Below are 15,756 nucleotides of genomic sequence, written 5' to 3'. Positions count from 1 at the left end.
TCAAACGTCTGTGTAACAATCCAGCAGCGGCTCTGACTTGGAGGAGTTTCCGGTGTCAATATTGCTGTCAGGCTGGAGCCTCTCCCTGAAAGAGATCCAGAGAGTGAACAGCAACAGCCTGGCTGGTTTTGCACCGTGGAAAGTTGGCAGAAGTGGGGCTCTGGAGTCGCTCTGCCAGGAGGCTGGAGGGATTCCATCTCCCCAGCACTCTGCTGAGTATGCCAGCGTTCTGCCTTGGAGCTCCCCAAGGGTGCAGTGATCTGTTTGTTGGCAGTGGGGCAGAGGTGGGTGGATGGCCTCTGTTGTCAGTAGTGACCGGGGAACTTACGAAACTCGTGACTTCAGAGGACAAGCTGAAATGTGGCGGTGGTCTGACCTCTCCCAATTCCTTTGGGCTCTGCCTACTCGGAGATGGTGGGATTTTCACATCTGCACCCAGCCCGGGCCTGGAAAGCAAGCTGGCCCTCTAACTCCACCCTAGTGATTTCGCCTCTGAGCATGAGTCGGAACCAAGCAGGGGCTGGGGATTCTGTTATCAGTCGTGGTCTGGGTCAGCGTGGCTGCCAGCCAGCTCAGGGGGCGTTTGGAGCTGGGGATCGGTTTCACCTGAACCGGTTTGCCCGGTCTGAACGGCGAGAGGGACAAAGCACTCTTGTGGCTCTGGACGTTTAAGCCTGTCTCAGGACATATAATGTTGCGGCCTTTTGATTTTGCACGGCGGTAAAAGCTACGTTAGAGGCCTCTGCTGTGCGGCTGGCCTGTTCTTTGCTAGGGAAATGCAGCCATCTCTGGGGTGGGGCACAGCAGCTGCCGAATGGTGTGGGACACTGGCGGAGAGAGCGGGTGGAGCAACGTTTTGGGGAGGAGCCAAGGGGAGCAGAGATCTGAGCCGCCCTCAGCGTCCTGCAGGGAACCGAGCAGCCACTTAGCGGGGTAAACAGAGGGGCAGGGAATAGAGCCATCGCGGGTGCCAAGCATTGCATATAGTCCAGGCAGGGGCTCCTGTGCCATGCCATGTTCTCCTGCACAGCCCTGCCTGCCCCGTCCCGCCCACTCCACAGGGGGGTTCAGATCTCTGCAGGGGCATCTTAGTGATCCCTCAACCCTCCCTGATCGCCTGGTGTTTCTTTGGCCCTGGCGTCTTGCCAGTGTGACAGCTGTAACACCCCCCTCACCCCGCAGCCCGTCCCTTTGCCCGGCCTATTCTTAGCAGCTTCTTGCTTTTTTCCTAAATATTTTATCTACACTCTCCCTCCCCACCCGCTGCAGCCCGTGTCCCGTGACGCCTCGTTCTGCCCTGGGCAGCTCAGAAGCAGAGCTGATCTCCGTCGCCTTTATCATGTCCCTGCCGCCTCTTTGCAGGCAGCTGTCCCAGCTGAATTCCGCCCTCCGGCTCTTCATGTCCAGGTCACTCGTCCTTGCCATGCACGCGGCCATTTGCGGGGCAAGGAGGGCTGTCCTGGAGGCTGCCACTGTGATGGACACACAGTGAGACCACCCCAGCATGCAATAGCCAAGGTGGATAAAGGGGCAAAGGAGGGAAATGCCTGCACCCCTCTTTTACGTAGGAGGCCCAGTGAGATCAAGTGATATGCCCAAGGACATGTGAAGAAGCTGTGGCAGGGGCTGGAATTGAAGCCAGAGTCCCTGAGTCCTATATCAGGACCTTCCTTGCAAGGCTCCTTGCCTTGTTGCCTTCCTCGGTGCTCTGCCATTTATCCGGGACTGAAATGTGGTGCCCGGAGCTTCTGGAAAGGGTCTTTGCCTTTTGTCCAGAATATGGGGGAGCTGAAAGCTAGCAGGAGGCTAGCGTGTGCCTATGTGGCTGGTGTCGGACCAGGCCAAACTCTGCCTTGCCGCTTAGCTCCTAGAAAGGACTGGAGACAGGCGCAGCTGGAAGGCCTCTGGCTTGTCCTTGGCAAGGTGACATGCCCACGGTTTCCTAGCTCTGTGCCCACGTGCTCCGGCAGCCGGGCCTGGTATCATGGGCCTCGTATGGCGGAGATCAAGGGAGCGCCGGGGTGTGTAGAAGCCCCTTTGCCCCCCGGGCTAGCGGGGAGCTGGGGGGTGGAGTAAAGACACGGCCCCCATCTCGCCTGCTGTCCACAAGGTGTGTGTTACCCTGCAGCCCCAGCCTGTCTGAGCCTAGCCCCGGGTGTTTGGGGCTGCTGTCCCAGGCGGGCGCAGGGCACACAGAGGGCCCCGGTGAGGCTGGCGGGCGCTTTCCCTCGGTGAGTGGGGGGTTTGGAGCCAATGCAGGCAGCACGTTCCCCTTTGGGCACCTCCGGGGACTCCCCGGGGGCTGTGCACCAAGCAGGCCCCCCCAAGCTAGCTCTGGTGGGGCTGCTACGCTGTAACGCCAGGCGGGTCACAGCAGGCCAGCAGCATCGGAGCTGGCGGAGGGCCATCTGGGCCAGCCGGGAAGGGCACCCCCAGCCCCGCCGGGCAGCCCACCGGGGGACACGTGGGGAGCCCCTGTCCGGGGTGGGGAGCCAGGGCACTGAGACAGAGAGGGGGAGTGAGTGAGAGGGAGGGGCTGGCTGGTAAAGGGGGAGCAGCAAGTCTGGGGGAAGGGGGGGGCGATGGGGGAGGGGAGCAGGGGCACATGTTGGGGGAGGGCGTGGGGAAGGAGGGGGAGGAGAGGAGAGGAGGGGCAGACCGTGGGGGAGTGCAGGCGGGACAAGGAGGGGGAGGGGGGTGGGAACAGACCATGCGGGAGGGTGGGGGGGACAAGGAGGGGGAGGGGAGCAGGGTTAGACCATGGGGGAGTGCAGGGGGGGGACAAGAAGGGGGAGGGGGGCTGGGCAGACCATGGGAGAGTGCAGGGGGAGGGGACAAGTAGGGGGAGGGGAGCAGGGTCAGACCAGGGGGGAAGTGCAGGGGGGGACAAGAAGGGGGAGGGGAGCAGGGTCAGACCACGGGGGAGGGGACGGTGCAGGGAGGCTGCCAGCTCTTGACCCCTCCCCCGGGCTGAGGGGCTCTGGCCCTGCTGCCAAGGGGTGTGGAGCCAGGGCCAGCCAGAGCCCGGGAGGCGCTGAGCAGCGGCGCTTGCCCGTGTAAGGCCGCCCCGCCGTCAGCCAGTGGCCGCTCTCGACAGCCAGGCCGGGGGGTCGGCGCTGGGTGGAAAGTTCTTCCCTGCTTCCCTCTTGCTGCTGCCTTCCGGCTGGCGATGAGCCGGGGGCGGTCCCCCTTGTTCAAGGCCCCCCCAGCCCCGAGACCGGTGAGCAAAGCCTCCCACGCAGCTACGGCGCTGCTTCACGTTGGAAGCCACAATGAGGGGCTCCCCATCCCCCCATCAGCATCACACGGAGGCCCCCAGTCCTTAGCTGGCTGTGTGCCGGAGGGAGCCCCCTGGGAGGCAGGCACCCATTTCTCAGCTAGGGAAACTGAGGCACACCCTCACCCAGGCAGTGAACGGCATCGGCTGATCGATTTCAGGCCAGAAGGGGCTGTGGTGAACATCTATTACAGGCTAGAGAGCTGCCCCCAGATAACGCCAAGAGTGGCTCTTTTAGTGAGGCATTCGGGTCCTTTGGGAACCTGGTAAAATCCGAACGCTTGTTCCACTCCCAGCAGCATTTTCCAGCCTTGCTCATGTCTGGGAGCACCCGGCTGCCGTTGCTTCGGGATGGGGGCCATCGGTTCTGTGTACGTACAGCGCCTAGCACTGCGGCGTCCCTAGAAACTACTGCAACACACCTAATCTCCCAGCACAGGCTCCTCGGGGGGGAGGAGGAGCTGCGGTTTGTGGCTTGGGCAGAAAGCATAAACAGAGGAAGTCGCTGTCTTTGCCAAGAGCCAGTTCTCTGAAACCAGCCGACAGCCTTTGGCGTGGTCTGTCTTCCGGGGGCCTGGTGGAGCCTCCCGAGCCTTGGGGCTCTCACGATGTGCTTGGGAGCCCCCCGTGTGGAGCCCGACTGGGTCTGGCCGCCCCGAGCTCGGGGCAGGGGTGGCAAAGCGTGTCCGGAGCGCGTCAGAGCGAGGCAGGAGATGGGATGTCTCGGATCTGTCAGCTGTGCTGCAATGTGCGTGGCTGGGAAGCGGGACACGGTGCATCGTCCCGCCTCCTGGTTTGCTTTCACGGGGGCCGGGGCTCGAGGGGCCAGGCTGTTTCTTCTCAGCAGCCGGATCGCAGGGAGGAACGTGCTCTCTGGGTGAAAAGGGAACGGGTACGCAGAGGGAGTATGCAGGGCCTGCAGAGAGAATGGCAGCGCAGCCAGGGCCTGGGCCAGAGCCCAGGCACGAGCCGGTGGCGTGGACCAGAGCAGGACTGGTGAAGTCCAAGGGCCTGTAGACTGCCGCAGGGTCCCTCTCCGCTGGCTTGCCTGGGTCGCACCGTCTCTGCCCACGTGGGTGTTTTCCATCGGGGTTAAAGAGCCAAATGACTGCAAACCCAGGGCCCTCCGGAGACCAGGGCGGGTACCACTGCAGTGTGTGGCTGTGGGGGTGCTTGAAAGCAGAGCTGGGGGGGGAGCATCCTTTACCGTGTCCCCTCCGCTCTGCACCCCCAGGAGCTGTGCCGGCCCTCCCGTCGTCTCTGCTCCCCTCACCCTGACTTGTGTGTGCCTGAGCGCTCTCCTCGGAGGCTTTCACGAGGGGTGTGCGCAGGGCCTTGCTGCCTGCCCCATGCGGCCCTGCCGGACAGGTCTCGGCCCGCCGCTGGCCAGCACTGGGGAGGCGCTGCTGTGGGACTGCCCCACAGCTTTCCCGGGAAAAAGGCAATGAGACAACGTTGTCACGTCCCCGAGGGTGGGACCTGCCGGCAAGCTGGTGGGACGGCCGGGTTTTGGGGGAGCAGCAGCTCACAGACTGAGTGCCCCCCTTCTCTGCCCGAAAGTAGCAGAGCCATCCGACCGCAAGGTGCACAACCCGGGGCAGTGGGGAGCCAGGGTGCGTTCGGGATGAGGTGGGGTGAGCGGTGGAGGGAACAGCCTGGCACACACACGGGCTAGCAGGGGGTACATGCAATGTGGGGGAGGAGCCCAGCTCCCAGCTGGGGGCGGTGGTTGCCCCTTTGGTCTCTGGAGTGGCGGAGCTGCGGTGGGGGGTTACTGGAGGGGGCTCCCTTCCGCCCATATAGCAGCAGTGCCCTCGGGGGGCGGCCCTGCCCGCTCCTGGGGCGTGGCTCCCTTGGCATCCTGGCAAATTCCTCTTGGGAGCCCAGTTAGCAAGGCCAGTTCTCGGGCATTGGCAAACCCGGAGCACCTGGCCTGGCTAGTGGGTGGGTGTGACGCAGCGGGTGGGGTGTGCGAAGGTTTTATTCCCCTGGGTCGGCTGCAGGTGTTTCCCACTGTCCTGCAGTAACCCCAGGTGTGTGCCTCATTTTCCCCAAACACAGCAGAGTTGTGATGGGAGTTTGGGTGTGATGACGTCTCACAGGTAGCCAATGGCCATCCCTGCTCTTCGTAACCCAGGCAACCAGGTGACCCCTTTCTTCCCCAGGAAACAGGACAGAGGCGGAGGAGGGCCCAGGCTGGTTTGAATTGGAACTGGGCTGGGGGGTGGGGCAGTCTGGTCTGGCTGGAGAGAGAGGAAGGGGACCAGGGCCCAACTCCGGGACCCCTCTGGGCCCCTCTCCCCAAGCTGGATGGTACTGACGGGTTCTGGTCCCTGTGCTGACCAGTCTGTTCTGTGCTGCGTCCCTGTCGCCTGACCCCCGGCTGTTCCCCCGGGGAGTGAGAGCCACGTCCGCCTGCTGGTGGGGGCAGGGCTGGGGACCCCCCCCCCACTCCGGGACAGTGTGTGAGTCCCGACCTGGGGGTCGCTAGCCCCTGGCGGGGGACTCGTTCGCTGCCTTGCTGGCGTTGCTGGCTGGAGCGTGTCCCTAGCTCTGTTCGTGGCACTGTCTCCCGGCCCGGCTGCGCTCTGCCCTCCCTCTGGCGAGCGGGAAGCTGGGGCTGGCTCCAAGCGGCGTGTTCCCCTCGCCTCGGTGTTTGTCGACGTGCAGCTGCTGCAGCCCTTACCCTGCAGTGAGGGGGCTGGAATGCTCTCAAAGCCGGGCTCTGCTGGGACCCCCCCGCCCGGCCTGGCTCCATCTGCCCCGGAGCCGTTTGCTTCCCAGACTCCAGGGCGGAGGGAGCATGGGAAGGGGTGACCTGTGACCTGCCCCTCCTGGGACACTGAGTGTGCGCTGGGAGCTCTGGGAGAGGCTGGATGACCCAAATCTCTGTGTCCTTATGGCTGCACCCAGCCAGCTGTGAATCCAGGGCGGGGCTGAGCCTGCTGGAGCCATATTTATTTATACCGCTTCTGTACCAGGCCAGATCCTGGGAGGGTTACGTTGGGAGCAGATCGTGGGCGTAGGCTCAGCAGCTTCCTCTGTGGGGTCTGGGGAAGGGCTTTGCTGCTATGGGGGTCCCAAGTAGCTGGTGCTCCCCAGCCCTTGGCACGGTGTAACTTGCTCTTTGCAGCCAGAGGCTGTGTCCCAGCACCAGCCCGACTCTCTGGCCTGGTGGCATGGTGTCTGGCACTGGGACACCCGGCAGAAGAGCCCTCCCCTGCCAGTTCTGCTGGCTACTGGGCTGCCACACAAATGGTGCAAGGGCTGGGTTCATCTCCCCCTGCGCCCAACATACCGCGTGCTGGGTTTCCCTGATGCGATGCAGCTGGCTCTGGGGAGGAGCGTGACAGCCATTTATAAAAGGACAACCCCAGGCTACGCCAAAACCACCCCTGCTGAGAGGAGTAGATATTGCCTGGCTTGCAGGCCGGCGCGGGAGTGGCCATCAGGGCCTCCCTGGGGGAAGCCATTGCCATTTTGCATTTGCTTGTTCCAGGATGCAGACTTCGCTGGAGTCCTCCAGCCCGTTCTGTCTGCAGGCCCAGGGCTGCTCCGGGCAGTTGCGGGGGGTGAGTGCCGCGCGCCTGCCTGCGGCTCTCAGCCCAGGGCCACCGGGACCCAGGTGCCGCGGTGTGGGAGCAGGACAGGCGTTCCTCGGGGTGCTCCTTTGGCAGCCCCCACTGGCTGTGCCTCTGCCTGATCGTCTGCCTGTCCCCTCTGCCCACGTCCCTTCGGGGTCCTGCCCACTTCGGGGAACAAGCCGCATTTCTCCCGGGCTCTGCCGGCAGAGGGGAGCCAGCCCGGCCTAATCTCTGGGGAGGAGCGCGTGGTGGTGCTGCAGGCCCCGTCTGAAAGTCGTGAGCCGGCGGCCTGGGAACCCAAAGGGCTGCTGGCAGATCGCACGCCGTGCCCTGGCCTGCGCGGGGGGTGAGTGGCCTCGTGAGCTGGCACAGCGCTGTGCAGCTCACGCCGGCTGCTGTGCGACAGGCACACACTGCACCCGCTGTCCGTAGCCCCCGTTCCCCGGCTCCAGAGAATCCTGGGGCTGGAAGGGACCTCGGGAGGTCATCTAGTCCAGCCCCCTGCCCAAAGCAGGACCACTCGACAAAGGCAGTGGTTGTACCACCCTGCTGGGGCGAGGGGCTGGGAGGCTCAGGGCACGTGTGGCCCAGGGGGCTGTGCTCCTGGAGGGATGGGCAGGAGGCGCTGGGGGGCAGAGGGGCTGTGTAAAGGCTGGTCTGGGGTAGGGGGAGGAGATATCTTGTGTCCATGTGGTGTGTCTGCCTCCGGACACCGGGGTCTTGGCGAGGCCGGGAGAGCCCAGCCGTGACCGGACAGGAAGGGGGATGCAGCATGCCCGGGGGCAAAGAGTGCCAGACCTGCCAGCTGCAGGGTCCAGGCACCCTACCTGCAAACGGCTGCGGCCTCCCTGGGCCTCCTTGGCACCGGTTCAGTGCCGGGGACAGCCAGTGCCTGCCCACCCTGGCCTGAAGCCAGTCCCGTGGCACTCTCCGTTTCTCATCAGGCTGAAACGCCTCCGACTCAGAGAGTTGCCTCCTCCCTCCAAGCTGCCCCTGCCTCGGCCTCTCTTGCTGGTGCTGGCCTGCCCTGCCCTGCCCTGCCCTCCAGAGCCAGGCCGGGCAGAGAAAACCAGGTAGGACCAATAGCAGGTGATGCTCTCGGGTGCTGGGGGCGGGGGGTCTGTCCCCACCCCCACCTGCTGTGTGCTGCCCCCAGAGCTGGGCTGCTCCTTGCCAGCCTGCAGCTGCCGCTTGTTGTTGCAAAATGCCTCCTCCCCCTGCAATCGAAGTTAATGGCCATTTGTACATTGTTAAACCCGGCGCTGGCGAGCAGCCAGCTGCGCCTGACCGCTGCCTTCGGAGACAAGGAGCTGTTCCAGGCGTGCCGGGCAATGGGGGAACCATGGAGCAGGTACGGGGGACTAGGCTGCACCTTCGCCCCAACCCCAGGCACAGCTCCACCGCACGCCAGCTGGCTGCACAGCCCCTCCTCCGGCCAGCTGCGCAGGGGACCTGGCTCCTGAGCTCCCTGCGCCCAGCTCTGGGGTGCCGTGTGGGCCTCCTCTTGGGCATCTGCAGGCCTGGGGGATGTTGAAACAGGAGGTCTCTCTGGTGAGTGCTGGGTGCTTGCTGAATGTGATGTGATGTGAGCCGGGTGAGAGGAGGGTTGCTGCTGGGGGGGGGGGCTACAGTATGGGGCTATTGTTACAGTGACTGAGTGTGTCAAAACCTCCCTAAAAGGGCCGTTACCCCCATTTTACTGATGGGGAAACTGAGGCAGGGCGGGGCTGTGGGGCTGCTCTCAGGACTCCCTGCTGGGACCCTGGCCTGGGATGAGGAATCGTCAGCTTCCAATCAGCAAGGGAAACACAGCCCTGGGGTGGGACTGGGCATGGGTGAGCCCCCAGGGCAGGGGGCCGCTCAGGGAGCTGGGCTAGTTGGCGTGTCACTGGTATCGCATTGGAGTTGCCCTCCTCCGGCGGCCCCTCCGGCGTCTCCTGGCCCCTTTGCGGGGTGGGCTCTGGGCAAGGGGTCGCTGTCTCAGGAATGTTTGGTGGGGCGCCGTGGGGCAGGGCTACCCATGGGCCGCTGCGGGGGTGGAGCGGGGGCGGAGCCAGAGCCATGCGTGGCTGGAGCATCGGGGTGGGGAGGGCACAAGCCGTGGGGGTCTGGCCAGGCTCTGCCGCACAGGGCGTGGGGGGAGGTGGGGGGGGCACTCCATGGCCACGCTCAGGCCAAGAGGGCCAAGGCCGGGAGGGGCCCGGGGTTCCTACAGAGAGGAGAGGAAAACACAGACGAGCCCCATCCCTGCTCCAGGCCAGCCTCGTTTGGGGGCTAGTGCTGCCCCCCCATCTTCGCCCCTGCCCTCCCGGCTGGGGTCAGCTGACACAGACCAGCCCGTCCGTGCTCTAACTACTAGACCTCACTGGCGTGCAGCCCCCGGGGGGCGGGGAGATGCCCACAGGGTGACCCACAGCTCCAGCCTCTGCGCCTCCAGCTCCCGGGCCACCCTGAGGTCCTCCCCGACCCCAACTCCCAGGGCCAAGCCGGCAGGCGTCGGAGCAGCTCCTGCACTGGGCACTGCCCCCTGCGGGAAGGTGGCACCCCTGTGCGTGGCAGGGCCTGGTGCGCCTGGCAGGAATGCAGGAATGTGCCTCCTTGGGCGGCCGAGTGGCACCGCCGGGTGCGGGCAGGGCATGTTTACTCAGGCCCGGCTGGGGCTGCTTGTCACTGCCAAAATATCCAGCCTCTGTCTGAGCTGCAGGGGGTCGCTCGGGCCTTGCCGAGAGCCTGGCCGTGGCAGCGAGGCTGCAGCATTGGTGCAGGCCGGCCCCAGCAGCCAGAGCCCGTCTCGTGCCCAGGGGGCTGCGTGTGCCCTCTCATGCTCCCCAGGCACTCGGCAAGCTGGCTCGTGGGTGGTGCGGGCAGCGACCCCTCGTATCCCCGGGGCTGCAGCTGCTGCCTCCACCTGGGCTGACCCCCGCCTGCAGAGCAGCCCCGAGCTCTCCCTGCCGGGCTGGGGGGGGATCAGCAGATGCGTGGGCTGGGCTGGGCTGGGCTGGGAACAGGATGCAGGCCGATGGCTCATTGTCTGAGCGAGGAGCTCCCACCTCCTGCACCGTCTGGGGCGTTCTGCAGGGATGGTTTGGGGATGTGTCACCCGGCTGGGAGAGCGCTGCCCTGGGCTGGGGGCCGGGAATGGCATCCTCACTCCTCTTCTCCACCCCAGCTGGGACTGGGGAGAGCCCAGCAGCCACCTGCTTCAGCGAGCCGCAAAGCAGCATGTCAGCTACAGCCCATGGCCCTCTGCACAGGCTCGGTGCTGCGGGTCCCTCCGTCTGAGCCGTGCAGGGCAGCAGGCTGGCCGGGACTCGCAGGAAGAGAGGGGCTGGGAGCCAGGAGAGCTGGGTTTGATCGTCGATGCCCTGAGCAAGTCACTGAGCAGCCGGTGCCTCGGTTTCCCCGTCTCTCCCATCGCCCTGCCGTACTCCTCGCGAGAATGAGGAGTGCCAGGTCCACTCTCGAGCTGGTTCGATTTAGCGCGGCCCTGCGAGGTGCATGAAATCAAACCCCGGAACCTTGACTCTGATTGGGTTGATCTTCCTGTCAATGTAGCTGTACCCTCAGAAACCTAAACCTGGCCAGGATCAGCGTGTCTCTGGCTGGCCCCGTCCCCAAAGGCCCACCTGCCTTGGCCACCAGTGTCTCGCTGTGGGGTGGGGGCTGGTCTGGTGGTGGGCAGAGCTCCAGGCTTCGGTTTGCAGCTGGGTGACCCCAACTCTGGCCAATGGAAGCAGCTGACGTAATGGCCGGTGGGGGGACTCGCCCAGGCTGTGGGCAGCTGGCTCATGACAAGCTGTCCGGGGTGGACCCAGCACGGCCTTTCAGAACATCCACCTTTGGTGGAACTGATGGCCTGGAGCTGGGCTGAGAGAAAGCAGCCCCCTGAGCTGCTCCAGCTGTGCCTAGAGGCAGGGTTGGGGCTGCTCCCGGTCCCGCTCCGGGAGGAGAAAGGTGGAGCATGAGGGTTGCCGCTCGGCCGCCTGGGGATGAGGTGTCCCAGGACAGCCGGGGTGGGGGAAGCCCCTCCTCTGGCAGCAGTATTTGGGAATGGCCCTGGGTCACAACCCAGAAATCCCCTTTTTTTTTCATTAATCTCCCGCCTTGTGTGTGTTAATTCCTCCTGGTGGGGCCCATGCGGTGGGAGTCACTGGCTGGCCTGGCTGCTTAGCCACACAATGCCCTTTGGACGCTAGAGCTTGTCCCAAGAAAACGCGGCTTGCAAGGCCAGGCAAGCAGCTGCTGGAATCCCTGGAATCTCATCAGGCCGGAGAGGGGCTCTCCTTGGTATCCTTAGAGGTGTGCCAGAGAACGGCTGACTGGCTGGTTGCACCGAGGCTCCTGGGGCCCAGGACGAGCTCTGCTCCAGTGCTGACATGCAGCTGCCTCTGGGGTGGAGCGCTGCTGGGAAGAAACAGGCTGCTGCCTCGCACAGGGAATGCAGCGGGGGATGGAAGGGCTGGAATTTGGCAGGACTCCAGGTGCTGAGAGCTGTGCTCCTGGGGAAAAGCACGGCGCCCGCAGTGAATACTTGGCTGGATCCCCCATCTGAAAGGCTCCTCGGCAGTGTTGTCTGCGCGAGGGAGAGCGCCCCCTCTTGGGTGGGTCGGGCAGCAGGCTGGCCTTCTCCCCATGGCATGAGACGTGAGAACCCGGGGGCGGCTGTCCCAATGGCACTTGGCACGCTGGGATACGTGTGAATTCACCGGGATCTGAGTTCTTCTCAGCCGGCTGCGGGGACCAGCTTGGGAAGGACGCGGGGCCCTGCCCAGCTGTCCAGGCGCGTGTTCTGCTCTCACCCCGGAGCTCGCGTGGCCTGTCCCCCAAACTGTGCCTGGGCTGGGGCACAATCCTGCTTGCTGACCCCGTGTGCTCCCCGTCACCGGTCTGCGTGCGCGCCGCCGCCGCCCCAGGGCGTGCAGAGCTAACAGCAACTCCCCCAGCTCCGGGGTTCTGCCCTGCCACCCCCAGGGCTTCCAAGCAAGTCCGCGCCTGCTTTGGCATGTGCAGGATCGGGCCCTGATCTCCCCTCCCCCGTTGGGCCCGTGCATGGGATGCGGGAAGGGGAAGTGGATTTCACCCTGGTTCTCCAGGCACCAGGTGCCGTTTCTGCCCCTGCTGCGGGCTGAGAGCCGCCCTGTGCCTGGTGCTGCCCGAGGTGCATTGGCGGTTCCCCAGCCAGAGCTCTGAGCGAGGGCAGCAGTATTGGGTGACATCGGGGGGCGGGGGGATCCGGCTCTGACCCCCCTGCGGCATGGGGGGCCTTACTAGGGGAGCCATGGTGAGCTGGATGCAAACAGCCAGGCTAGGATCCGTGCAAGGATGGGGTGAGCACAGTCATGGAATGGGAAGGGCGGGGACCACTGCCAGGGAGGGGCGGGTGCATGAAGGGAGGAGGCGCAGCTGGCTCCGCAGGGCTGGCAGGGAAGAAAGCGCCAGGGAGAGTCCGTGCCAGGAACGATTTCCCAGGGGCCGGCGTGGATTTGCCATCAGCGCCAGTGTTAAAAGCAGGCCTGGCTGTTCTCCTAAGCACTCTGGGCTAGGGATGCACTGGGGCCCTTCGGGGTTACCCAGCAGGTCAGAGGAGATGATCACAATGCCCTGGGATCCCCGGCTCAGGTGTAGACCAACCTGCTGAGCACAGCGTCTCTGGCAGGTCAGGCTTGTGCAACTTCCTTCTTCTGACCACCGAGTGCCCCCAGTTCTGTCCCTTCCCTCCGGTTCACCTGGCCCACAGGGAGGTTAGGAGCTGTCTGGAGTCTGCCTGGCACGGCAATGCAAAGAGAGTCCTTGTGTGATGGGGTTCTGGGGTCCCCCAAGCTCTGCACCCCGTCCGCAGGCAGGAGAGTCTCTCACTCAGCAGGAAAACAGCAGGTTTATTAGCCGACAGGAAGCAGCATTGTACAGAGGAGTCAGTACAGCCGGCAGAGACAGCCAGTCCCATCCATGTTGGGGAGAGGAGGCCCCGAGGGGCTCCCAGAGCTGGGGCCTGGCCCCCTCCTTTGTCTCTCTCTCTCTCCCCGCCCAGACTCACTGCTTCCAACTCCCAGTTCCAATTCAAACCCCTCAGGCTCCACCTCCCCCTTTGTCTGCAGTACAAAGGTGTTACCTGGTCGTCAGGGTTACCCCAGCAGGAGCCTCACACCCTCTGTGAGCCACACACACACACACAGGTATCCCCCACTCCATCACATCTCTCCCCCCTTCCAGACCGAACTGAACGGGGTCACTCAGCCAGTGACCTGGGGAAGTTCAGGGCCCTCCCCTCGTGATCGGGCATTGGCTGTACCCTTAGTGCTCCCCTTGATGTGCACCACCTCCATGTCATAATCCTGCTGGGGGAGGCTCCAACTCAGGAGCTTGGTATTGGCCCTTTTCATGTGATGCAGCCGGACAAGTCCCTTTAGTTCCCTCAGGTTGGTCGGTCTCCCTGCTTCTGTCTCTGGTCCATCAGCCACGTTCTCAAGTGGGGCAGGCAGAGCCCATACAGATGCTGCAGCACCAACAGATCACATAGTTCTTTTCTGGTCTGGTCCCTGCCCTGTCTGACCACCAGCCCATACAGCTGCTCCAGCACATGTTTGGAATTCAGTTACAGTCCAGTAAAGGAAGGTACAAATGCTTCCACCCTTGGCATTTAGCGAGACCACCAGAATGGTTGTGTGCCTCAGTTTCCCCTTCCATGCCACACAATAGGTTTGGAATGTTCCTCCTCATGTGACAGGTTGCAAGACTAGTTACAGGGAACAATGGTGACATTTCAGAGTTACAGACTCCTTCAACATACAACTCATGCTTCTACATCAATGTCATCATGTCAAATGGCTCTTTCCAAACATTCAGTGCATGGTACAATTCTACAGCTTTTGGTAGCAGCACCCCTTGGTTACAGCAGTCAGCGTGAGTAACAGAACAAACCCATTGCAACTGTACATTTACGTTGCTCTTTGGTAGACCAAAACCTTTGTGCAACATCCTTGAGAATCTGGTATTTTGGGGATAAATGGCTGAGGCCTTTCTTAGCGCCATCAAGTTTTAATTTTCTCCCTTGCCCCCTGGGGTGGAAATTTGATCTCTCTGGCTGTGCCCTCCCTTCTAACAAGAGCTGGGCCATTGATGATCTCGGGGAGACGGCCCCCTCCCAGCCAGCCTGGAAATTTGCAAACCAAACTGGTTTCTAAAAGTTGTTTTGTGAGTCCCAGACGCAGAATCCACATGAAGGAATCCCTGTTTATCCCTTATTGGCCCACCAGGCCCAAAGCTCCTTTGTCCTTCCACCTCCAACTACTGCCTCCCCATGGAATCAGAATTGGAGTCCAGTGTGAGAATATAAGTGTTTCTAGCATCTGGAGATGGGGAATTGCTGGCCCTCTCCTGCATCCTACAGAGATTGGCTGTGCAGCCGTTTTACTTGGTTCTCACAGGGCTGCTCACATTTTCTGATAGTTTTTACTTTATTTGCACCAGCTTCCAATTCCTGAGAAACTCTTACACTGCCTGCTTTGGACCCTTGCAGAGCACAGCCAGTGGTTTCACACTCAGGCAGGTCCTGGCCATCAGGAGCTGAAACAAACTTCTCCCCAGGCAAAGGGCTGCTCTGGCTCTTACAGACATGCACCTTTCCTGTTCACTCTCCTTTACCTCACTCCCATTTTCTGCAGTCCCCACAGAAGGGTCAGGAAAAGTTTCAGGGAAATTCTCTTCCTTAAGAGCTTCCCCAAACAATAACTCACCCCCGTCTGCCTCCACGGGGGCACTGCTCCCTTGAGCCACAACCAGCTCCTGGGTTTTACCTACACCCAGGATCACTTCTGGCCCATTAAGCAGATTCCCACGTAATCCCCCTCCAGGCAGACAGCCAGTACCACCGGACAGAAGGTCAGGGTCCCTTTCCTCCCTTCTGCTACCAGCTCCTTTATCTTCATCAGTCAGCATAACTCCATTGCCCGTCTGTTCTTGTGTCCTGGCGAGAGGGTGACTCTGGTAGGACAGAGTCCTCTCACCCCCTCCCAGTAACACCTCAGCATCAGGCAAAGAACAAGTACCAGAATCGTCTGGTCTCTGGGATTCCCTGATGATACTAACTGGATTAGACCACGTTAAAGCATCATCCCCCCTGAGAGACACAGAGGCAGGCCCACTTCCCATCTGGGTTTCAGCTGCCCTCAGATCCAGCTCTGGAATCTTGGCTCCATCTCGAGCCCCCACAGGCTCAGGCAAAGGATTCACTTCCCCAGAAGCAGAAGCACTTTTCTTGCACCAAGGACCAGTGTCCTTAACAGGGATACCACTGCCCATCCCAGAGCCATTCCCTCTGCTCCAGCCGCCATGGCTGGATTCAGAGACACACCTGGAATGCTCTTTTCTGGTGGATCCTTCTCCAGCCATCCTAGGCTGGGGAATCTTCCTCAGACAATGGGCTAGTTTCCTCATTGGCACCTTTTCCAAACCCAGGCTCTGCTCTCTCCCCATGCTGCTGCTGCTGTTCAACACAGACAGACAATGGGAGACACTTTCTCCTTTGTCCCAGCCCCCCGGCTGGTCTCCACATACACACAGAAGGTGAAGCAGCTTCTCTCACAGACAACTTGCCATTCCCAGTGGATCAGCTGCTTTCCTGCACAGACACACAGGCACCTTCCTCGGCCCAGGCCTGGAAAACTCTTCGCAGGTCTGTCTTGGCCACTAGTAGGTGATGGGTTGGAATCGCTCCTTCCCTCCTTGAGCTGTGGCAGGCCACTCGGTTCAGAGCTCCAGGCAGTCCAGGGTTCCCTGCCCCGATTCGGGCTCACCTCTGCAGGATTCTCCCCAGCCCTTAGCTCTGCCACTGCACATCCACGCTGCCTTGTCCAGCTTCTTTAATCTCAATTCGGTTTCCAGGTGCTGCCACTTCAC

The 15,756-nt window shown here is 62.5% G+C and overlaps 1 protein-coding gene across 9 annotated transcripts in view; it reads left to right on the top strand.

The window, feature by feature from the left end:
- Positions 1-15,756, top strand: part of TNS1 (tensin 1) — a 245,809-nt gene that overhangs the window by 34,043 nt on the left and 196,010 nt on the right. The window contains exon 1 of one of the 9 annotated variants that reach the window (XM_075001460.1): positions 7,852-7,934. The exons of 7 other annotated variants lie outside the window; for them this stretch is intronic. Coding sequence is in view for 1 of the 2 variants with exons in the window: in XM_075001455.1 (XP_074857556.1) it covers positions 8,389-8,412 (24 nt within the window). In the remaining variant the exon portion in view is untranslated. Of the gene's footprint in view, positions 1-7,851; positions 7,935-8,373; positions 8,413-15,756 lie in introns of those variants that run through there. One more of the 9 variants, XM_075001455.1, reaches the window with a different exon arrangement.

The sequence above is a fragment of the Carettochelys insculpta genome, chromosome 8 (genome assembly GCF_033958435.1).
Source record: "Carettochelys insculpta isolate YL-2023 chromosome 8, ASM3395843v1, whole genome shotgun sequence".
Classification (NCBI taxonomy): domain Eukaryota; kingdom Metazoa; phylum Chordata; order Testudines; family Carettochelyidae; genus Carettochelys; species Carettochelys insculpta.
This window is presented reverse-complemented; position numbering and strand designations above follow the sequence as displayed.